Consider the following 25,184-nt stretch of genomic DNA (forward strand, 5'->3'; position numbering starts at 1 on the left):
TTGCAGCACAGCCACCTCTCCATGTCCATGAAATGCTTACACATTTTGTAACTGCAAGGTGATTCGTGCCTGGGAGGAAAACAGCAAACTATGAAGCATGGAGAGAAAAGGGCTTCAGGAAAGTAATGGTTATGAATGATCTTGAGCACTGACAGTTTTGATTGAGTTTTTAAGCTTCAACATATGGCGTTAAAAATGTAAAAGCATCACATACCACCTGCTCCGCAGCCTGGTCTCTTCTTAGCCATCACAGCCCTGCATAGGAGCAAATGGTCTAATCGTTTCTCAGCTGTTGGCCAAGAGCATTGGCCCCAACAAGCCCCTCCACCCACACAAACGCCCAAAAGTCACCGGAAATTGGGTGTCTGTAAAAGATCTCTGACCCAATGTGTCTTAAAGAAAAGGCAGGCAGCCCATTAGATGGTGCTTTTGATCAAAGCATCACATATTTTTACCACTATGATCTAACCTATTTTACTGCCTTCAAATGTCCCAAGGGTAAAATGAACTGGCTCAAAAGCTAATTCACACCAAAGCCACTTTTTAAATCCATTCGTTGACAAGCCAAAGATATTTAACAAGCCCCCAAGCATCTTGGCACACGGTCAAAGGAGTTCCTATTGCAATTTTTAAGCTAACACATGGGCAGAGCAGGTTGCCTGCCAAAGGGCATTTCCATGTAGTGCTTGGAACCAGCGGAAGAGCAAAAACGGCCAAAAAAAAGTAATTGAAGAGCGTCACGCCAAGCACGTGGAGTATGAATCATGGCTGTGTAGAGTGCTCTTATCAAACCCGCCATTGTTTACTTTCTAAACCCTTCTGCGCTCGGGAAGAAAAATAATCCATGTAATTGGGTAGGCTCCGTGCTTTAGGTTTCAAGTTTGGTTCTCGGGGTAGCATATGCTGAGGACGTAACGTGCCTAGCTAACTCATGGGAACAAGGAGAGAACTTGCTCTGGGACTGAAACAAAGCCAAAGCGACAGATGTCTTGCTTTAAAGAAGAGCCCAAGCTGCAGACAAAATACACTGAGAAGGGCTGGCCGTAAAAAATTGCTGCGATTCTTTGATTTCCTCCACCAGAGAAGGCATCAGTCCACACATCTAGAACCACAGCATCATAGAAATGAGGGCCGGAAGGGACCTAAGGAGGTCACATCTAGTCCAACCCCTTGCTCAAAGCAGGACCATCCCCAAGTAGATCATCCCACCCAAGGCTTTGTCTAGATATCTTTCACCTAGACATCTATGACCACTCGGCAGTGGTTCCCAGAGGAGCGGGCTAAGAATTAACCTCATAACTTTTAAAGAACGCATGGCACAGTCATTAGGGGAAGGTCTAGCTGCAACCTGCTTTCCCCAAAAGCTTAAATGCCCCACCTTCATTTTATACAACCTTCTTCGACGCCCAGAGGCTGCTGACTTGTCTTTGAATGAGACAACAGTTTTCCTATGTTCTGTGGTCTGAGTTGTTATAAATGCTCTCCTGTCCACCCATCAAACGAGGTCAGACTCTGTGATGCAATGGTTCTCCACTGAGTAATCTGCCAGAGCCTACAATATTAAACAGGATGTAGTCTGGGGAGATTTTGCAGCTGCAGCAAGGCTTAACTTTGGGCTCAGTGTTTTCTTTGCCTGGCACTGTGCACGATTGAGCCGTCAGTAGGTTTCTCCAAGATCCTTCTCCAAGGAACACCTCCTAGGAGAGGAGCAAGTGCTGGCAGTGAATCCTCTACGCCCACTGATCCCCTGAGCTGCACAACAGGGACTAGGAGGAAAAAAAGCCAGGTGAGTTAATGCTGATGTGTTGATATCAGCTTGCTCCTAGGAGTCCTATAAAAAAAGAGAGGTACAACAGCAGACCCGAACCTCACTGGATCACCTGATCCCTGCTATCACTCACAGCTCAATGCCCAGGCTTGGCTTGCTCTGATTTGGGGAGAACAATGAAACAGGGGAAAAACTCAGCTTGTGAATTTGTCTAGTCCAGCCCTATTGCTGTAGGAAACGCAAGTTTCCCCTACGCCCTGGAAGAGGAAAAGGATGACACAGCCCCTAAAGCCTGTGTTAGACCCACCTGGCATGCTTCATGCCATAGTCCAGTGGTTCTCGACCTTTACAGACTCAAGGCAATGCCAGTTCTTAGCTGTCACTTGGGGTTTTTTCCTACAAATAATGGAGAGATTCTTCTGTTGCAAAGAGCTCAGAAAGACCACAACCGTTCAGAATGATTTTGACACTACGGACTCCTATTTAAAATCTCTGGGTTTATCTGGTTAAACCTGAAAAATCAATCTGAACAAGAGATTGCAGAGCAAGAAATCATGCACAGACTGGATTTCATTAAGTATGGTTTAAACAGGGACTATGAATTCTTATCCCATTATCTGGATCAGCTTTGGTGACACCTTTGTTCCCATGGCTTGCTTGTTTGCCTCTACCAGCACACCACCACTGTCCCCTCGCCTCCCCCTTCTGCCTATTGTATTCAAATTTCTCTCTCCTTATACGCTGCTTTGTGCACATCTTTCACGGCATCTGATGAAGTGCGTTTCAGCCCACAAAACCTCATGCTATATATAGATATATCCTTTGGTTAGTATATAAAGGGGAAGATCTGTCATGCTTTCTACTTGACTTCAGACTAATACAGCTAACTATGTCTCACTTGATAAAACCAGCCTTAATTATGTCAGCCTTGGCTCTCTATCTTGGAATATGAAATACAATGTGGTCTTGATCAAATAAACACAGATCTCTGTTTCTCATGTGAATCACAGTGAGCTCACATGTGCTCTCAGTTTTGAGTGGGACCTCTCACTTCTCCTCCTCATCCTGTCAAGGGAGATGAATTGGTTAGTTTTTGCTGGAAGTCAGCACAGGTTCCAGCTCAACTCCAGAGCTGCAGGCATTTCAGGACGCTGCCTGAAGGCGGTACGGTCAAGACATTACAGTCTTTCACCACTGTTTAGAAGCCAGACCTAACAACCTGCACTGAAATAGCAGCATGGCTCTTTAAACAGCACCATTTATGTGACACTTGAAAGTGGCACACGCTCCGAATCTGTGATTTTCAGACGCCCTTAAACAGTAACCACATCTTTACAATCAAGCCACAATGAAAAGAAATAGGAGAGGAACTAGGCCCTCAAACAAAAAATATCCTAGACCAAATTCCATACCATTTTTTGCCACTGCAATTTCACAGCAGCAGGAACAGGTCTGCAGAATCTGTCCTATCCAGCAAGTGTGTATTTAGAAGGGGTCTGCCCTTGCTAATGTTTTTCCTGGACTTCTGAAAGCCCACCAAATACCACTGCACAAAGAAGTACAACTTTATATTCTTACTAGATGCATGAGAGAGACTATCTTGAGGACTGAAAACACCCACAACACAGTCCTTGTCACTATACGGCTTTAAGTATCATTAACAGGTGCATAAGCACAGGTTACTCCAAAAGTCTGCGGCTTTCTTGAAAAAAAAAAATCTCTCATTCAAAACTGTGCGCTGTAACTAGTGTCAAAAAAGTAGAGAGTATGAAGAAAGTAAAATCCCAGAGCTTGTGACCTGGCTATGGTTGCAGGCTCAAAGTCCCCCTACCCCTCCAGCTGCCTGCACTTGCCTTCAATGAAGATACTGTACTGTACACAATTCCTCTGAAGTGAGGGAGGCACAGATGGGGCGCAGCATCAGGCTCTGCACAGACAGGAGCGCTGTAGAGGGAATGGGCAAAACAGTGCAGTCCTATGCCATCGATCCCCATGCTAGATCAGACCTTTCCAGGCCAGAATCAACCTCTTCATGGGCTGGATCTAGACCCATGAGCCATAAGTTACCAACTCCTCTCCTACAAGACAAAGTCACCTAGATGAGGAAGCAGGAATTGGAAAGAGGCTTCTGGAAAGCTAGCGTTGCCTATGGTTTGACTGACGGGTTGGCTTCTGAGATCGGTACGAATACACCTATGACTAGGTCAAGGCGGAACAAGGAAGGAAGTCTCCATCTTGAGCCCTCTCACTTGAAAGTTAGGCATTTTCCCCATACTGATCAAGGAGTGTGCTTTTTGTATACGAAAAGTACATGGTTTTAACACCTGCCAATGAGATGATGTTCAGCCTTAAACTGTTTAATGATGCTGTAGAAAATTAAACAAATCACTCTTATGGAAAGGCAAAATAACTTAAATCAAAAGACCCAAGTTTACCCACTGTAATACTGCAGAAACCATTCATTCTGCCACTACTTTCCTTCATGAACACCTGGATCGTGGACACAGAGTAAAAAAGAAGAAAGGGTGGGAGAAAAGGCAGAAGATTGAGGAGAGATAAGAATGCAACCATTGCACAGGGCAAGACGAGAGATGGCAATTTCCACAGTACTGCCTACACCCAACCTGAGCACGAGGATGAAACTATATCCTGGAGCTCTAGTGCCAGCATAAAGCCAAGAGAGACAAGCAGTGGCTTGAGATCACGGCATCTCCCCCCACAGCCACTCTCTTCAGTATGGCAGGAGGCATGAAAACCATAATTATTCATCTGTACAACGTGGCTATATTAAAGTTTCTTCTCAAGGGTACCGAGACGTGCCACAGTTTAAGCAAATAGAACTTTATCAGGGGTTGCATTATTTTTAAATCAACTGTTAATTCAAGTTCTTTTGCAGGATTAGACAAGAATTCATTCAGAAAGAGACAAATTAAGCGGCATAAACTCTTTTAGATTTAAGAGAGTTTCAGAGCAGCAGGAAGAATGGTCGTGTGGTTAACAAAGCAGAGTGAGAATGAAAAGACTTTTGTTTTATCTCCTCTCCCACAGATTTCCTGTGATGGCAGTTAAGAAACATAGAGGGTTTTAGCCACAAATGATACATCCATCTAATTTCCACTTACTTAGATGGGGAACAATTATGCTCAACACGTCACACACTATCCTCTCCGTGCTTTGCTTTCCTCTTCTGCAATAAGGGAATGACATTTCACTATGACAAAAGAGCATTTTCATTAAAAATTTTAAAGGGCTCCAAGATCCTCAAATGAAAAAGGTGCTGCAGGAGCACAAAATATTCGTAAGATTTGAAGGCCAGATAGAAGCATTGTAAGTAATCTAGCCTGACTTCCTTTGTAGCAAAAGGGTCCCCAGTGTCCATCAAGTCTTGCACCAAACTCGTAACTAGAAGCTGAATGCATTCCCAGAGATCAGATGGCATGTTGATAAGAAATACCGTAAGATTTGCCACTTAGACATGGGTCAGCTGTTTCATCCAAAATACGCCACCAATGTAACGAAGATCTAAAGCAGTACAGAGGAAGCCTCTTTCTAAATTTAGATTAGAGTTTTCCTTACTATGTGTGAAGTTCCTTTTGCTTCCCCTTCCTGTTTAGCCAGTTTGACCCACCTTGTTTTTCCACTGCGACCATAAAGGCTTGTCCTACAGAGGATGGATGTTTTTCTCTGGGCTACCTTCCAGTTTAAAGAGAAAAAAAAATTGCACTTGAATGAAACAGTCTCTGTACTTGGAGATCTTGCTTTGAAAACTTGGGAGGAAGCAAAAGTCTCCTTCATTAATAAAGAGACCTGATTAATGTTCTCAACCAAGTCTTTCTATAGAAGGAAAAAGTGTTTGCTTGGGGAACTGTGTGCTTTCTTTACAATGTCACCTTCAGGAATGGTGGCCAGCATTTTAAAGAGACACTACACGGCACCCTATGACATTGGAAAACAAGGTCAAGGTCTTGGCCCTTACCTTTGGGCTCAATGACCTGAGCCAGAATGAAAACCAAGATTGATACCTCCACTCTCCCAGCACAATAAAACCCTCTGCAGCAAGGAGAAAGCCCATCTGTGATGGGCAAGGAGCTTTCTTGGGGGCCAGTCCAATACCATAAAATAAGATCCCCAGAAATGAAAGGCCATCACAAGCTTCACCATGTTCCAATCCAAAGACCTTGCCATCTCTAAAATATGTAACAGAATAATAGAAAAATAGAGCTGGAAGGGACCTTGGGAAGACCAACTCCCAGCTCAAGGCAGGATCAGCCCTGTCTAATCCCAGACAGCCAATTTGTGTTGTCCGCACTGAAAACTACCAATGATGGGGATTCAGTAACCCCTGTAGGCAGTCTGTTCCAACGCTTAATTACCGTACTCTCAGTTTGTCCTCCTAATATCTAACTTGAATCTCCCTTGCTACTATTTAAGCCCATCTCTTCTTGTTCTGCCCTCAGTGAACACAAAAGACAACCGATCAAGATCCCCTTTACCACAATCCTGATAAAAGTTAACCAAAAGTAATGAGTCGGCCTGGTGTTTAGCTTAGGCTGTATCTGCTCTTCCAGACCTGAGGAAAAGCATTTTGTGCCCAAAAGCTTGTGTAACGTCTCTCCCAATTATATGGTTCTTCCAATAAAAGATACTACGCCTGACAAGCCTTGCTTCTCGCATATTCCCTCGCCACTGTGGCTGCAACAGCAATACTGCCAAATCCCCTCTCCATCTTCTCTTCTCTAAACTAAATAATCCCAGTTCTTCCAGCTATTCCTTGCATGTCACATTTTCCAGACCTCTAATCATGTTTTTGCTCTTATGTGAACTCTGCAATTTGTCCGTGCCTTTCTTGAAACACAGTGCCCAAAACCTGGAGCCAGCACTCCAGGTGAAGCCTCACAACTCTTGAGGAGGAGAAGAGTCGCATCCTGTGACTCCTGTGAGTATACCCCCATTCTCCAAAGCATCTGCTAGCCCACCCAACTTGATATCACCTGTACATTCATTTCCATCCTCCAAGTCATTAATGACGATATTGAACAGCAGTGGCTCAGGACAGACTTCTCCAGTACCCAACTTGACACCTCCTCCCAGGCTAACACTGAGATCCTAACTAGTCACTAAACACACTTATCCTACTACTTAAGCACCCCCCTGCCTTATACTAGTTTAATCTAGACCAGTGGTTCCCAACCTTTTTTATTTCCACATCCCACTGCTGGGAGCAAAGTACAGTGGCGGCGGCGGCAGGGGCAGCCTAGGGGACAGAGGCAGGGGAGCTCCCAGCGCACAGCACGTCTCCTTTCTTCTGTGCAACGCCGCCAGCATTGCCCCCGCGACCCTCGTTTGGGTCATGACTTGAGGTTGGGATCCAGACTATATTGATCTATACTATATTGGAATACATAGTCTGCTAATACCTAGGCTATATTGATCTAGACTATACTGGAACACACTAAAAAATAACTTCTTATTGAAGTTGAGGTCTATTCCATCCATTGCCTTCTCACCATCCCCAAAGCCCAGCACCTTGTTAGAGAAGAAAATCAGGTTGGTTAGGCATATGTAATAAACATACTGAAACATTTTGTCTAAAACTGGTGACTGTGCTCAGATAGAAGCTACAGGTTTGATGAAGTTTTGGAGTGAGATTCTTTGGTCAGACAAAACTACCAACACAGTCACCCTGGCCTTGAAAAACTCTATGAAAAAGCTTGCAGAAAAAGACATATTTTGCAATTTCTTAGTTGGCCTAATAAAAGGTATCATCTCTGACCCAAACGTTCTAGAGTTTTGCATTTCTTTTTTGTCTCAGATCAATAAAGCTACCAAATACATCCATGAAAATTTTAAGTGTGTCCAAGTAACAGCGATGCAGGTAGAGTGAGATATTGGTTGCCAGTATTGTTCCCCGAGACACAGCTAATGAAATAAGTCATGTGGGCAATGTAATACTCCACTCCATTTCTGAATTCTCTTACCATTTCTACTCTTCTCCCTTCTATTAACTGCACTGTACAGCTGGTTAGCCTGTATGATGTTATTAATGAAAGCTGGCAGTGGGGAAAGTCCAATTCATCAGAAAGAGTCATACTCATTTGGCTTTAGTTTGGGACAGCACAGAAGACATTATCAAGATGAATTCTAGCGGAAAGCGTGCGGCCATCAGTTGATTAACCCGATTCGGACAAACCATTACTGAATAATATAGAGCTATAATTCACTTTTACTATAAGCTGCATGTTCAAATGAGGTCTACATCAGCAGCCACAAAGTTTCCAGCATTTGACAGCTGTTCGGTGGCTTACAGAAACTAAGTTGATAGTCTTAGGGCTTGTCCATACAGGAAAAATAGATCCCAGTAAATTATTCCACAAGAGGCTCTCTAATGGACATACTTATTCCAAAAAAAGAGTGTCTTTTTCCATTTTAAGGGGGAGCTCCCAGGCTTCACATTGAGGCCCTACCTTGTCATGGATTAAGTTCCCCATGGAGAGGCACCTGAATCCTTTCTCCTGTTACACATCTCTACCAACACCCTTGTTAGCAAATCTCAGAAGACAAAGCTGGAATACAGCAGAGACTCCATCCATCCTTTCTCTATGGAGCAGAGTGAAGACACCTTGACCACATCTACACAAGCAGCAGTCTGCACAGTTGTTACTGCACAGTCATTTAGTACTTGCATAACCAAGTATTAAATGACTGCACAGTAACCAGTTTTTTTCCCAGATGCTACTGCACAGTAGCTGCCCGCCAGTGCTACTGCACAGTAGCATCTCATGTAGACGCACCCCTTAGGGAGGAACTTTGCACAGCTGGTACCAGCGCTGTACCTGTTGAGTGATGAAGGTCTCTGATCTCAAAGCAGTCAGCTGCTTGGAATAGAGCTCCATCCTGTTTCACTTTATGTGCTCAAACGGCCCTTGTGTCTCAGCATAATTGTAGTTTTTGGCCCTTAGACACAGTAGGCAATTCTGCTCTGAGACTTCAAGCATGTACGCACTCTCATTAGGGTTCCCCTGTGGCCAGGAGGCTATGTGATGAAACAAGGTCATCCAGGTATGGTCATACGGGCAGGTAATCCCTGAAATACCCGAAATTTTAATTACAGAAAAATCACAAGTGGGTGTCAAGCAGCACAGGACTCTTCCCACGTCATAGCCCCGACAGCTAAGTGGTTAGGACAGTTACCCAGGAAGCAGGACACTGGCCCCTCCTCTCCCCCATGAGGATTTAAACCTGCATCTCCTGCTTTCAGCCAAGAGCTCTTCCCACCAGACCCCAGCTTAGATATTATCCTGACCCTTCTCCTGCCCTCTTCTTGAAGCTGGCTCCCTGGGCAGCCAAAATAAGTATGTGGGGTGACAAGGAAAGGAGCACGCCGGAGTGTGTGTGGTTCTGAGAGATGGATGCTGCCCTGGATGGAAGAGGGCTCTAGTCAGCACACTTGTGCCCAATGGGAACTTCTCCACTGCTCTCCACCCATCTTAGCCTATGAATAATAAATGCAAGGTGCAGTGAGTCAGCTTCAAGAGGAGGCTGGGCATTGCCTAGTCTGTGTCTTGGTGGTCTAAATACTTTGCTGGGGAATGCAAGTTCAAAACACCTCTGGTTGAGGCTTACCAAGAATTTAGGTCCCAAGTTCTCTGGGCAAGTACCCTGGGCACTAGGCTAGCAGGCTAAAAGGTAGGAGGCCCGACCCCGCCACGGCACAAAACAGAACTCCAAACTCTGCATAAATGCCCCAATCTGCAGGTGTGTGACTGTACGTGTGCCATTTAGGTACATAAAGTGAAACAGTATTTAGCCCTTCTTCAAGTTACAAAAAGAGACACGAGTGTTTTTTCCGAATCTCGTGCTGGGTGGAACAGAATCACAGGTGGACACCTAAATCCTCTCGGGCATCTCATGTAAAATAAGACCTGGCCCTCCCAGCACAGACATGCCTTTAGTATGGACCTGGGCCGCTTGAAAAGGGTTCTCCTATTAAAATGTGTGCTGGATGGTTGTGTATTTAAAAAAACAAACAGCACTCACGTCTATCCAAAAATATATCAAATTAACTGTTCCTAGAAGTTTCATTTTGTCTTATGCTTGCACTCATACATGTCACTCCATCTATAAGCAGACAAGCAGAAAAATAATTATTTTCCAACCATTTGGGTTGGTCTAATAAAAGATATCAGATTCACCCAAGGAACCTTGTCTGCCTATGTCCTTAGACCAACACGGCTACAGCCTACACCCCTGACTCCATCTATAACACTTTTCAAACAGGTACGTCTTTTATACGCCATCATCTTCTATCTCAGTATGGAAAGAAAAATACTTGAGTATTTCTGGAGGTGCCAAATGGTTTCAATAAGCATACTTGGGTCTTTGCAGGTGTTCTGGGCCTGCTTACACTGCATTTTCTTCCATGAAACAGCTCTGGGTTTACATGCAATGCAAAGTGTAGTATATCAGGGCATCATGTTATTATATGGTATTCTTCTGTGCTCTCTAAACTGAGCTTAAATTGTTGTGTGGCACCGTACACTTTTAATAAAAGCATTTTACAATCAAGTTTAGTTCTTAAAACATAACTGTACCAGAAGCATGGACAGGATCTAATAATGCTTAGAGTTCCCAGTTTAGGACTTTAAAAAGCTCATCTAAGAAGTACAGACACAGATGTATGCTCCCTGCCCAGGGCAGCTCACAGGAGAAGTGAAGTGATGCAGCACGCAAAGTGACATCTTAGTCCTCTGCTGATTATTTGTAAACATTTGCATTGCCCCACTTCAAAGCAGACTGAACATAATATGCTTATAGAGTCGTGAAGTGTAGTGCCCATTATCCAATTAGACAACCAGCTAGATGCAAGTAATAGCACGTAGGCAGCGAAAGCAATTGCCCAGTATCTGGTCCAGATTTGATGTGTTTCTTATTTCTCAAGCATTTGCAGAAGGGGGATTGGTATTGGTTCAAAGGCTGCTTTGAAGACTACATTTGTATAATAGTTTAATTTTATTACAAGCCCAGAGTGGCACCACGCCAGCTTCCTCTTGATCTTCTGGAGTCGTCAGGTGGCAGCTGTCCTGTTATGAAAGTTGTGAAAAAACTGGTTTAACTCACATGTTTCTATCTCCTGTGTGAATGGGGCAGACCTCATCATCATTCTGGTCCCTTTCCACCTTGGGAAAAAAAATCAATGAAAAGGGTAGTGTTCAGATATGACCGATACAGACAGAGGGAGATATTCTTTGCTGGTACTTTGTTCAATACTTGACAAAGGATGTAAGGAACAAATTATTACATTTTTCAGTGCCCTTCACTACATTTTATAAGCAAACAGAAGGAAGATTATCCAGGCATAAACACCAGGGGGTGGGTGCAAAGACTGCTCTTAAAGTACATGTTAAAATCTTACTTTCAAAATGAGACATCTTATCAAGTACAGGCCTACAGGGGTCTGTCCTGCACCTGGGTCTAGTCAACGTTTTCATTAACAAGGCAGGTGATGAAATAGAGAGCACGCTCATAAAGTATGCGGATGACAGATTTTCAGGAAGAGCCGAAAGTGCTTTGGAGGACAGGATCAGAATTCAAAATAACCCTGGAAAAAAAAAATCAAGAGAGGTAATCTAAAATCAACAAGATTCGATTCAGTAGAGACAAGCGCATACAGTGCTACGCCTGGGAAGGACAGATCAGATGACGATCTCCATTGGTGGGGTCAACCTTCCTGGCAGGCGTCCCTCAGTGCCACTCTGATCCCCTTCCTCTGCCTGACTGCTGCTCTGCTTTCTGCTCTCTGCCCTGCATTCCCAGCCCAACCTGCTGCTCTGCTTTCTGCTTCCTGCCCTATCTACTGCTGTGCTGCCCGCTCCCTCCCCGATTCACCCATGTGCCACACAGAGCGGCTGCCCGTACCACATGCGGCATGCGTGCCATGGGTTGGTCTCCTCCGATCTAGATAGCCTCTTGATCCAAAGCAACTAGCGTCACCAGTTCTGTAGAGAAAGAGCATTTTCCCCTTCTATTATTAGCACTGTTAGAAGTATTTAAATGGTAGTACTGCATTACTACTAATTGAAAAAGGGAGCCCAATGTGATGGGTATTGCTTAGGAGGACAGGGAATATTTTTACCAAGATAAATTTTGACGGAAAGTACATGAACTTCATTTGAGAAACCCACAGCAGACAAGCTATCGCTGCATGCAGGTAAGACGGGGTGGGGACTCGGAGGGCGCGACACAACGGTAACTCGCTGGTATGGCATGCCACAAATCAAATGCAGCCACAAAGTCTCTGGTGTTGGTCTGTTGTTCAGTGGTGCATAAAAGCTAAGCTGGTGGTCTTTGGGCTTGCTTCCACAGGAAAAAAGCCCAAACTAGCTATTGCACAAGAGCCATTCTTATTGCAGAAAAAGTGAGGGTTGTTCCCCTCGACCTGAAATTAATAGAGGGCTTTAAATTCAGGCTCTGCCTTATTCTGAACAAAGTTCCCCATGGAGACAAGCCTGAATTTTTTTTCCAAGTTACACGTTTCAACCACCGCTCTTGCTAGCAAGACTCAAAGCTGGAACATGCCACGCTCCACCCTTCCTCCCTCCATACAGCTGGCGAAGGCACCCGGGGGAAGAACTTCACGCTGTCCATATTCAGGTTAAATAAATGACGGGATCTGAAAAGCTGCTACCAGCTTTGAGTCCATTGAAAACAATTCAAATTACAAAAGAAAACAATGAAAAGACCAGTGTGCATGCTGGCGAATACAGCTGTTTGAAGTGGCAAGGCACAAATACCACAGGAAAGCCGTCGATGAAACCCTGGAGGAGTTCACACAAGGCGCACAATGCTTCAGAAGGGCTCGGGTGGCACTAGTTCTTAATTGATGTACAGAGCCTAATCCCCAGGGTAAACCAAAAGCAATTGTAGCCTCAACAAGGGTTTCAGGAATGTCCAGATTACAGTTAAAGGCACGAGCTCCCTCCGCGGACTCAAGATATAGTCTCCCAGTACAGACACACCCGTATGCAACTGTGCCCTGCCCTCCCCCCCACCAAGCTTTCCTAGTGAAATGTGGAATAATTAGTACTACAGTTAGTAAAAAGTGGTCAAATTTTTTTTTTTTTTTTTAATAAAATTGAACACTCCCGGAGTTTAATTCCCTAAGCGGAAACACATACGTTTCACTTGAACAAACACATTCTGTGTCATACATTTTTTCTTATAATTGCACATGAAGACCTTGACGCTTTTCAGTTTACAGGACAGCTCTCACCTTTCCCTGGGGCCACGTATGCTGACCTTTAAAGTCACCTCCTTTATGCATTTCTAATGCACAACACGACCAAAAGAAGGATTTCAGCTAGTGCCAACTGCAGCATTTTGAGTAATGTGGACATCTGTCCTCTTGGAACCAAAAGGAGATCAAATCCATTCACACTTAACAGCACACGGCCCTCAGCGAGCCACGGGACTGCGCATGTTGTTAATCAACTGCCACTTAGCATCCTTTTTCTAAGGATATAGCAATCCATCTTCATCAAGCAAATAGTTAAGCGTTGCCAGAAAAGTTGACTGGCATTTTTAATGGTTTAACTTTGCAAGCAATGCTTCAGACATCGCCTTCTGCCACACCTATGTTTAAATGCAACCTCTGACCCCAACGCACAAAAATATTACTAATTTTATGAACATGGGAATCATTTTATTCACTGCTGATGTGCAAATATTAGGTCTATAGGGTGAAATGCAGCAGGGACGCTGTAGTACATAATGGTGTGGGAAAGGAAGTGTAAAATATCACAATCCAACTAAAATTGCAGGGAGAGTTTAAATGGGCAAAACAGAAGTGTCCAAACTACAATCAGACTAGCTTTATTAAGATCCTAAAATGCAGTGGCTTAGGGGGGGTGTCCACACAGGTGTGCAATGCAGCAGTGGGGGCACCCACACAGCCCAGGGGCCCAAGGCTTGCCCTGGCATGGTCCAGAAGACATGTGGCCCTCACTGGTGTGGCCCACAGACGCCTGTAAGCTAAACAGCCTTGTCATAAAAGAGCACGTAGGCTGCGATACCCGTGCGACGGAGGGGCGAACGGTTATGGTTCTACCGTAATTCATGCACACATTTCTGTACCACGTGAAAAATAGCACACAAAGAGGTGTGTCCCAGAGCGGCTCTTACCTCACCTTCTGAAACATGAATATGGCAGTGAAATCCTTTGGGGCAACACAAATGAGAGGATTTTGTGAAAAATGCATTTGAATAGAAGCTGGAAAGATGAAGAAAAAAATATTACAGCTCTCACTTGCTAATAGGAACAGTTTAGTACTGCCCCTTGCTTTTACTACACCAATATTCAAAGGATCATAGGGCATTAATAGACATGCTCTGGGAGGCTGGGGGGGGGGCACTTTAATTAGCACGGCTCCAATAACCACACTAATTAAAATGCCTGGAGTGTCACGTGCATCAGCGTCCCCGCACTGAAATGTCACTGCAGGTGCTCTACCTAAAGCTTCTTGAACCAACTTTAGTGTAAAGCACCCCCGCCACCAATTTTCAGCGTGGGGGCACTGATGCACATGACAGTAGAGTCTGCTGGAGTGCGGTAATTACTAATTACCGCGCTCCAGCAGACTCAATCAAGTCTGCTCCAGCACGCTGTAATTACAGTGCTTTAGAGCAGTCTCTCTGTAGAGGTGCACCAATACATCGGTCCGATAACAGATCAGCACCGATATCAAGAAAATCAACTGTATGGGAAATCGGTTTGATGTGGCCAATAATTTGACCAATGAATGCCCATTCATGGATGCAGCCACAGCACAGCACATAGGCGGTGAGGAGCACAGCCCGGCAGCTTGAAGAACTGCGTGCAGCTGGTAAGTCTGCTGTGGTGGAAGGGGAGGGGGAGAGAAGGATCAAGGCCCCCATGGTGAGGGAGGGAGTGGGCTGAGGCAGGCGCTGCCCAGGCAGGGTAGGGCATGGGACGGAGCCGCAGCTGAACCAACCGGAGGGCACAGGGAGGGGGTGTGGCTTCTGCCATTGCACACACCCCAGGAAGGCCTGGGGGGGCATGTGCCCCCCGATCTGTGTGGGACGGGGTGAGATGAGCTGCCGCTGTGGGCTGGGGCAGGCGACACCAGCGCTGGGAGGGGGACTGGGGGGGAAGGAGGGGCTACAGCAAATTTTGGGGTGGCTGCAGGCCCCCCTCTCTGTAGGCCCCCTTCCAGTGCCACCACCACCCGCCCCGAGCGCAGCCTGACCCAGCCCCCACCGGGAAGAGCCCAGCACAGCCCCGGCCCCAGCCTGCAGCTCGCCCTGCCCTGCACACCAATCTGGGGGCACAAGCCCCCCCATGCCCTCCCAGGATGCGCACAGCGGCGGGAGCCACCACCCCCATCCCCGCAACCCCTGGACAAGCTGCAGCTCCGTCCCACGTCCCACCCCATCCCGGCTACGCAATCGCTGCCCCAGCCCCTGCTCCAGCCCCAGCCCATTCCTCCCTCACCGCAGGGTCCTTGATCTGCCCCCCGCCATGCCTCTTCCCTTCCCCATCCCCTTCCACAACAGGCTTACCCAGGGGCAGGCAATTATTTCAGGCAGAGGGCCATTTACTGAGTTTTGGCAAGCCATCAAGGGCCACATGACAGGCAGCCAGGGGCCCCGCGGGCTGGACATAATGGCCTGGTGGGCCACATCTGGCCCATGGGCTGCATTTTGCCCACCCCTGGCCTTACCAGATGCACACAGCTCTTCAAGCTGCCCGGCTATGATATCTTTTCCAATACGTATTGGCCGATATGCCTCCTTAAAAATCAGCTATTGGTATTGGCCCCCAAAATCTCTATCAGTGCACCCCTACCTCTGCATGTGTACAGGAGTCACTGCTGCATTTCAGCACCACTGCTGCAAACTCCCTACTGCTCCCCTTCTCTCTCTCTCCTCCACCCTTCAGCCACCCATTTTCAGTCTATACCCCACAACTAGGGTCTTGCAGCCTCACAAAATATGTCAGCTAATGAGATCTTCAGGGCTGGAATCTATTTTATGCCTTATAATAACAGCTCCGAACAAAACATCAGTGCTTAACAGTAATAAACCTCTGGCTATCTGCTTACCATGGCAATACTGGTCCCACTTCCAGCACTGTCTGCTCCTTGGCTTGTATGCCCCAAGCTTTGCATTGGTATGCTGCTTGTCTAAATTCTTCTTCCCTGCTTACCAGGTACCATGCATATGCAGGGAACTCAATGAATACCAACCCTTCATGCCAATCCTTATTAACACATGAACCTAACAGAATAAGGGATGGGTATAAAAACATCACTCCCCCAATCCCTCCACTTCCTTAGTTCTGCCAAAGGACCCTGCAGAAATCAGTGAACTACTTTATGTCACAACCCAAAGGGTGTGATTTTTGTTTTTGTGTGCTTCGGCACTGCTAAATTGTTCCCGCTAAATTGCAGCTTCCTTGCACGGTGGAGTTTTCTCCTGCAAAAGAGAACCCCGGTGCAAGGGAGAATTTCCCGCCAATTTGAAGCTTTCTTTGCAGGGTGCATTTCTTTGTTGCAGCACAGAAATGCTCGTTGCAAAGAGTTCCTGCCATTTGTATGCTAATTCGAGTCCCATTATTGGCCAGTTCTAAATTATTCCCACGTGGCGGCTAGTGATTGGCTTGCTAGCCGTATAAGAGGCTTGAGTGGTTTCCGCCCAAGTTGGAGGACTCCACGAACAAGGGAGGAGGAGACTTCACGCTGTGTGAAGATCTCTAAGCGCTGCGGATCCTTACGAACCCAGTGCATTTAAAGCAGGCAACAGAGGTCTGATCAACCTCTAGCCTCTCCCCGTCGCCGAGCGCAATCCAGACGTATCCCTTCCCGCGCGCAAGAGAACCGGACCCACGGAGCCTAGCAAACTTCGTGTGAGTGAGTGAACAGAAGAACCCACGGAGCCTAGCAAGCTTCGTGTGAGCCCTTACGACCGGCCTCAGAGCTCTTCTACCCGGGTTCGAGTCCTACAGGTTTATTTTCCCGTCGCCAAAACCCTTTGCGACGTACCCTCGTATTTTCATCTTCCCGTCGCCGAAACCCTTTGCGACGTACCCTCGTGCCCTGCAGGTTCGAGTTTTGTTTTCTTGTCTGTCTGTAACCACAACTCAAGCAAGCTTTCCAGCCTGCACCACTGCCATCTCGGTGTAAGTAAACAATCTTTGAAACTACCGCTACGCGTTTGTGCCTAATTCCAGCTCGACGGCCTTCCCTCTCTGACCCGGCGTGCCCGGGCTGCTGGCCACAGCCCGCGTGCAGCACGGAAAAGGGCTCGGGTCGCTCCCGGCCCGCACACTTTACAACCCCGTTTCACCATGCGGAAGGTACAAAGTGAAAAGGGGCTGAACTGATCAGTGTTAACAATGGGCCTGAAAATCCTCTGATAGAAAACTAGCTATGATAAAGCAGAAAATCCCACCAGAGGATCCGATTTTGCATCGTGCTTACATATTAAACTAACTAGAACAGAATGGTCTTTTTGTTCAGCACCTAGCACAATGGAGCCCTGCTCTTGGGCACTCCCACAATCCTGAATCAGGATCATCCCCACGTGGTTGGCAATGTGCTTAGTTTGCTATGAGTACTGTGTTTGATGCACAAGCAGCTCAGCTGTTTGCGGCAGCTCTTACTTGGAAGGGCGCTGTTTCTCCACTCAGCTGGAGCTCCTCGGTGCTCCTGTGCAGCTGTTGGTCATCATTAAATGTACTCCAGGCTACTTCACAAACCCTTCACCTTTGCATGGGGGTAAGGAACCTAACCCTGTAAAGAATCCAGGATCTACCATAATAGCAGCCTATCGTCCTGTCTCTGAGCCTGGCCAGCAACACAAGACGACACACGAAACTCCGAGCTGGACAACCAAAGGATCATCCGATCTTTGACTAAAGCAGGAGGCTTCTACCTCTCAGGTGCCCTTTTCTACCTAACATAACTGTCGATGTTCTCATTAGCTATACGCATTATCTATACCTAACCGTTACATTTAAACGCTTACCAAATTCTTGGTTTTGATGATTTCCTGACAGCAAACTTCTCAGAGCACTGATGCCTAAAAATCAGTAGTGTCCGTTTTAAATTTGCTGACTTTCCAATTCACCCAAACATTCATTCACGCCAGTACTATCCAAAAGTGTCAAGAGAAACTTTCTTTTTATCCTGTCATGTCCCTATTTCCTTTTAAATTTAGCAATCCCATTCCTCGCAGCCTCTCCATTCGGGGATGTTGCTTTCTGCCTCTACCTATTTTCATCACCAGTCACTCAATACCTCGTTTCTGACATGGAGTCATCAGAAACGAACACGGCAGCTCAGTCGAGAGCATCTCAGGGGGTAACATAAGGATGCTATATTTTCAGTATTGCTTTTTATCTTATGCCTTATGCCACATAACCTTTTTGTTGCTTTTTTGACTTGCCACTGCATACATGCAGAGTTGAGATTTACACAGAGCTGCTCACAGCAATAATGATTTCTTTTCCTTACTAGTTGCACAGTACAACCTAGTAAGAAGCACGAGTAACACGAACTGGCCTTTTCAATACGCGTCGCCTTGCATTTCTCCGCAGCAAATTTACATCTGCCCCGGTATAAATTTGTTGAAGGAGTTTTGCTCGTGCTACTTGAACTTCCATGAAACCTTTTTTGTACACTGAATTTTGCACCATCTGCACATTTCTCTCATCTTGAATTGTATCTCCTTTTTCCGACCAGTCACATTAAACCCTGGCCCTGGCACAACCTTGGGACATTCATTACTAACTTAACTTTCGAGGTGGCAAAATGTTAATTGCTCATACCAGGGGTGTCAAACTCACCCTACCCCCACCCAAGCCAGATTTGAGCTCCTCCAAAGGCCAGGTCCAGACTTGGTGGTGGCAACAAGAGTAAATGGCAGCAGCAGTGTCAGGGTAAGTGGTGCTGGGTAGGGACAGCCATCGGACACACTCCTGTCACTAAAAGAAGGGAGCCATTGCCTTGAATTCTGCAGAAGGGTCCTCCACCCCAAATTGCCAGGTCTACCAGGAGCCCTATAGGCTAGAAAAGATGGCTCTGTGGGCCAGATGTTCAAAAGTGCAATCCTGGAGACCCCCACTCAGCTGCCGCTGATGGCCACAAGTTCCCTAGATGTTCAAGACACTTCATCTTTGCAATACTAAACTGATCCTCCACGCGTTTTTCTCAAAAGCCTAGACCAAGCCGCACACTGCAAATTGCAAGGCCAAGGTATTATTCTCTGCCTCATTCAGAGACCTGCCGCAGCTCCAATTGTCAATAGCTGCCTCTCCTTTTTAGAGGGTCAGGCGCACTCACAAGGTGTTTACGGTTCTCAGACGTACCAAGCAGGCACACAACTTTGCATCAAAGCAGTAAGAATGGCAAACGAGAGCACCTCGGCATATCAGATCCCAGGTGTAAAAAAAACCCAAAACCTAGCATTCAAAAGCAGAGGCTGCTTTTACAAATTTAAACCTGTATGTCCAGAGGGCAAGAGACTATAACATACAGTTACATGAAGCAGATCCTTGCACAAGAACGTCCTGATGCACTAAATATACAGGCTGAGATGTCTCTCCCGCCTGCATAGTGCTCCCAAGAAGCATGCCCTGCCCAGCTATGCCACCCCTGAAAGAGATAGGGAAGTCACTCGTGCTGCTCTCAACCACTGGAGAAAGATCTTGCAGGGGATCTTCTGGACTAGGTTTAATGTCTCACTTCTGGGCTGGATTTATGCAAGGTGAGAGGGGAATGCTTCTTGCTGCTGGAATATCACAGGCATTAAAAAGTCAGACCCATCGATGTACAAGGCATTCTTGAAAGGCCCAGATCCATTGCTTTAACATGCTCCACTTATCCTGCAAGATGAATTCTGCTGAGCTACACTAACTACATGGGGAGAAAAAGGACTCCCTTCTCACAAACGACAGGTTTAGGATTGGGCCAAGATTATAGGACGATTTTGTAAGCTTTCAGGTCTCTGCAAAAATAGCATTGACTATTCTCTCCACAGCTCAGCTGCACGGTAGCTGCAGCTCAGTACTTCAATGATGACCCCAAACCTTACAAATAAAAGCTTAGATTTTTTTTCTCCGCAGCATAAGACCAGCCGCACATTATCTTGAACATTTGTGGCATTTCAAATATGCCAGTAACTTATTTTGATGATTGAAATTTAACTAATTCCAGTGGGACCTCTAAAAATGTCTTTAAAGAGAAAAAAAAATAGCAAACTGGGAACAATCAATTCTTCTGAAAACCTCAGTAGCTATTCACGATTTTACATTTAGTTGTCAACTAGAAAAATAAAAGAATATTGTCCATTTTCAGGGTTTCAAGTAGTTTTTCCTTCTGCAATTTTTTAACTCCAAGAAGGAGAAATCTTCTGTAAGCCATGGATGTCAAGCATGACACCACATTTTTAAAGCAAACCCTTAAAAAGTTAGCAAAATGACTTAAACGTAGGATTGATTTTGAATTCATGAGGTCAGCTGATTGTCTAGCATTCAAAAAACCAGTGTTGCTCTGCTGAAATCAATGCAACTGCAGTGATCCGAACAGCTGCAAATCTGGCCTGTAAGTCCCAGTTCTGCCTGTGACTTATGTGGCCTTCAACTCTCTGCCTTAGTTTCCCTATCTGCAAAAAGGAGATAACGCGTATCTCAGAGGGCGATGTTGAAACTATCCTCGAAGAAGAAATCTGCTAGAGCCAAGGCCTTGGGTATGCCCGCAGCTCTGTGGCTGCAGAATTTCTCCTAAGTTGCAAAACATAAGGACGCATTAAAAAAAAAGTTTCTCATGTCCACGGTGTTGAAAGTAACCTTGAAAGCACGAGTCCAAGTCCCAATGAATGCAGTTCTGTCTTCTTGAGATCTGCCGAAAACCTTAAACAATGGCTCTGGAGAGTAATGAACTACTCAGTTCAGCTCGTTGATTAAGCCTGAAGAGGCCCATTTAAAATAACTGGCATTAAGGACGTTGCTGCTGATCAATTTAGAGAAATGCCCAGCTCAAGTGCTTATCTTTTGCAATCTTAAAGCTGGATCCCATGCCCGCCCAGGCACTAAACACCCAAACCACTGCCCATATCTTCTCCCCTAACACCTGCGATGTGGATTTAGGTTGTCAACAGAAAAAATTGTGGCATATCGAGAACTGACGGTGTGGGGAAAACACTAAATACAATTTATTGAAGATGCTCCATTTTTCAAAAACACTATGTTAACAAAGAGGCGCCAGCATATCCAATAAACCTCTGTTGCCAAAAGCCGGCTTTGGTGCTGTCGATCCCATAGAGAAAATGCAGCTAACATTAAGCAAGCTAAGGATCCTATTCTACAAGCCGGATCCTCTACAGAATGGATCACTTGAAGGGAAAGGGATCTCGGGAGTTATTTAATCTGCTGAATCTTTATCAGGGGTTATACAAAGAGCTGAGGTTTGGCTTTCGGAGCCTAGCTGAGCTTGGAGATTTGGCCATTTGAGGAACCGCAGGGGCTTCCCAAAACATGTTTACACATCTGCAGGGCATTGCTGAGAAATTTAAATTCACAGACAGTCCCACAATGGCATTTTTTTTAGAGTCGACCCATGCTTCAAACAAAGCCACCATACTGCAAGATTTGCCATCCAACTCTTATCTTGTAAGTAGTTCACATTACCAATTACAGTATTCCTGGAATTTGTTGCAGGAAATACCATAGTAACAGCAATCTGTAAAGACATTTCATGCTGGCTATTCAAAATTCAAGTATTGCTTTTATGTAGAGTCAAATATTCCCCCCCAAAATAGATAGAAAACACCTGAACTCCTTAACAGCAAATGTTTCAATGAGAGGTACCCAACACTGATACAATGTCAGAGAGCAGGAAAGGGGGAAACAAAATGGATTTTAATTTGCTGTTTCAGCAAAAAATAAAAGCAAGAAATGTTTTGGAAACAACAAAATGTTTCGCCTTGTATTTCCGCAGCATTTTTCCGGGCGCTGCCTAGGCAGCAAATTCGGCCAGTTGTTAGTCAAAGCAATAGATCTAGTTTTACCCAAAAGCACTGGGGGGAAAAAAAACCTGGACTCAATTTCTTCATTTAAAAGGATCTGAACCTACATCTCTTCACTCCCACCACCTAACGGGCACTCCTCTTCATGCTGGCTTCCTCTGCGTGGACCTCTTAAACTTTCAAAGCAAGGCGACCCAGGTTCAGGTCTACTCTCTACCAGATCCATGTCAGGAAGAAAAAAATTGTCCCTCCCAGCCCCCCAACTTTGGCAGCAGAACCAAGAAGGCCAATTATTTGTACAGCTGCTAATTTCCCTGTATTTTCATTGCCTTTTGGAAAGGGAAAGCACGAAAAGGATTGGTATTTGTGGCCATGGGCAAGGGTATAACTACATTTATCCATGTCCTGGCTGATTAATTGTGGCTGCACAGACAAAGAGATGCTGTTACATTTGTGAATATAGCAGATTCTTTTTAATGCCTGTTACAAGGCACTCAGATCACGGGACAGAAGCAATTATGTTTTATTTTGATATAATGAGTATTCACACAACAGCAGCCAATGTACGGTTGACTTGGTGCTTTAACAATCAGGGATCAAAGCTCCTGAGCTTGGGACGACTAGAAATCTGAAGGCGCAGGGAGGCTTTCATTTAAAAAATAAATAAATATGTTTCCAGCGATTTTTTTTCTCTCAGCAAGTTGATCTTGAAAATGTAAAGTGATATAAATCAACTACTAGAGCTGAAAAAAAAAACCCCATGTTACCAGGCCCTCCTTTTGCAGCAGACAGTAAAGATGGGTGAAAAGATCCCCTTGCACTCTTAATGTTCAACTCAGTTACGTACACCAAAAAGTTATCTTGCAAACCCCCTCCAAACTTCCTAAGCCATCCCTGTCTGCATCAGACAGGAACGTGTTACGACAAAACACTGTCTCATCAGCTAGTCCCAAAACACTGGCTCTTGCTTAGACAAATGAACAAATCCCAAGCATGCACTTGAAAATCAGAAGGGCCTATCAAGGAGCCTGGGAAAAGCAGGCATCCTGTCTGCCCAGCACAGACGTTACTGAGATCCTATGGCAGGGGTCAGCAACGTTTTTGGGTAGAGTGCCAAAAACACCCGCAACCTCGACATGTAAGATGTTGGCACGCCAGGGGCAGACGGCAGGCGAGCCGTGATCCTTGTGCAGCATCACAGCCCTGACCCCTTCCCCACCATCCGCCCCGAAGTACATGTGCAAAACAAAATGCCTTCGCGTGCCGAACTGGCACCTGTGCCGCAGGTTACCTACCCCTGTCCTATGACACTCTTCGAACTGGAAGTCCCTCCAGATTTCTCCATCCCAAGCAAGCTGATTGTTATTTTCTTCCCCAGAGGTGGCTGCATTTCAGCAGTACCATAATGAACTCGTTGCAGTACCGTGTTATCCTTCAGCAGGCATGGTTCTTCAGAGATTAAAATGCTAACATCCCCCAGCAGCTCCATCCTGGACTGGCAACATCAATGGAGGGGGAAAAATCTTTGTCCAGTCTTAAACTACAGTGCGTGAGTATGATGGTCTGCCGGGTCACTTTACCGTAACTGCTTCAAGGTGGGCGCGTCTACACCTGCACCGTTACTGTACAGTAACCGAAAATCACAACGCAGTATGGGCACACGTCTACATGTGCGCGCCTGTACGGCACAGTAATTATGGCAACTTATGCCAACTTGGGAGTCAGTTTGCTACATGCATGATGCGGGTAGCAAATTTACTCCCAATAGTTACTGCGCAGTACGGACGCCTTACTGCACAATAACCCTGTTTGTGTGGGCTGACTTGGGTGTAACTTTACTCCCATGCAATAATTACTGCACTGTATATGCACGTGTAGACATGCCCTGCGACAGGGTATAAATGGGTGCTGTGAGGGGGGCAGCAAAGTTTGGGAGTGGCTGATCTAGTGGGCTAAGGAAAGAATAAGGGCTACCGTCCTACCTATGATCCTAACTCCACTGGGGAGCATCCCTGCCTCAGTGCCTCCATCTCTCCAACTGAAACACAGGGAGACCTCTCACCAGCCACAGCAGGATGCTGTAAAAGCCTTAACTTGAGTTTGCCTAATACTTTCAAAGAGAAAGGGCTATAAGAGCAAAGTATTATCACTAAGTCAATAAACAGAGTGTGTAAAAGTCTGAAAATACACACCGTTCTTACACAATAGGCTGCGACGGACCAAGGCAGGCACTATGTCCTTAACTCGACCTGTCTGCTTACTCTCAGAAAAGTACGCTCCCTTACATATTAAGTAAGCTTCGGATCAGCAGGGTGAAGTAAGGACAGAGTTCTGGCCTCAAACTTGCGTTTGTGGCAGATCAGGAAGTGAACATGTGCGATTCGATGCATGTAATTTCTGCTTTTCAACCTGGACAGGCATCGCGAAACGCGAGGCGAGGATGGGATGAGATCATCTCCACCTTTGCCTTGATGGCAGATCGGGAACGAAATAGGAACGCGCGCACATCAAGGGCTTTCCTTTTATTAATGGAGTTCCTGGAAGTAGGAGATGAAAGATCAAGCCGCGTCAGAACGGCAGATTTTGGGCTACGTTAAGATGGACCGTCGTCACGACAGCGCCCTATTATCATCATCCCAGTCCCTCCAGGGCAAACTCTGGTCTCAGCTGACCCAGCGCAACTCGGTTGAAGGAGAAGAGAAACTAGCACTTGGGGCGAAACTATTATAACACTTACTTGTCGGCCGGCATAAATTTGCACCCTATTATAAAATCGGCAGAGAAGAGACCCGGCAACGAAACCCTTGCCGTTTCGGTGAACTCGACCTTTGTCCACCAGAAACTCTTCGATTAAAACCAAATCCATCCATCCATCCCTCCACGTGCGCACCGACGTGTATCGACATAAAGAGGAGACGGCGCGTGCCCTGTACCCGCTTGGCAAAATGGCACGACGCGTCTTTTCACACACACACACACACACGCACACGCACACACGCACCAACAATAACAACCCATCCCCAGCCAAAAAGGTCAATAATCTCATGAGTGGTTTCCTTATTTCTATCAGGGTTAAGCAGGGAGCAGATTCGCAGCTTCACGGCGGCGTCTGGTGGCCGGGGGGCTGGACGCTGCACCCCCGCAGGGGGCACGGGGGCCAGCTTTGTCTGCGACACACACCTCTATATGTATACATGCACACAAAGGGGAGGGGAGGGAGGAGGCAGGTGTCTCGTGACACACACACACACACACACACACACACATATACGCACACACACACGCGCGCGTGGGCGGGTACCTCTCTCTCGGTGCGGAGGCTGGGCTGCGCCTGTGCGGCTCGGCTGGGCTCGGCTCGGCTCGGCTCGGCGGCGCC

The 25,184-nt window shown here is 46.1% G+C and overlaps 1 protein-coding gene across 9 annotated transcripts in view; it reads right to left on the reverse strand.

Moving 5' to 3' along the window:
* The window catches only part of SMOX (spermine oxidase), a 111,292-nt gene that overhangs the window by 45,408 nt on the left and 40,700 nt on the right, over positions 1-25,184 (reverse strand). For 3 of the 9 annotated variants that reach the window (XM_025216036.1, XM_025216027.1, XM_025216031.1), the window contains exons 1-2: positions 25,110-25,143; positions 10,886-10,944 (exon numbers count right to left, since the gene is read on the reverse strand). The exons of 1 other annotated variant lie outside the window; for it this stretch is intronic. Coding sequence is in view for 1 of the 8 variants with exons in the window: in XM_025216035.1 (XP_025071820.1) it covers positions 10,886-10,928 (43 nt within the window). In the remaining 7 variants the exon portion in view is untranslated. Of the gene's footprint in view, positions 1-10,885; positions 10,945-11,180; positions 11,367-11,683; positions 11,764-25,109; positions 25,168-25,184 lie in introns of those variants that run through there. 5 more of the 9 variants (XM_025216035.1, XM_025216033.1, XM_025216034.1 and 2 more) reach the window with 4 other exon arrangements.

This window comes from Alligator sinensis, unplaced genomic scaffold, assembly GCF_000455745.1.
Source record: "Alligator sinensis unplaced genomic scaffold, ASM45574v1 scaffold23_2, whole genome shotgun sequence".
Lineage (NCBI taxonomy): Eukaryota > Metazoa > Chordata > Crocodylia > Alligatoridae > Alligator > Alligator sinensis.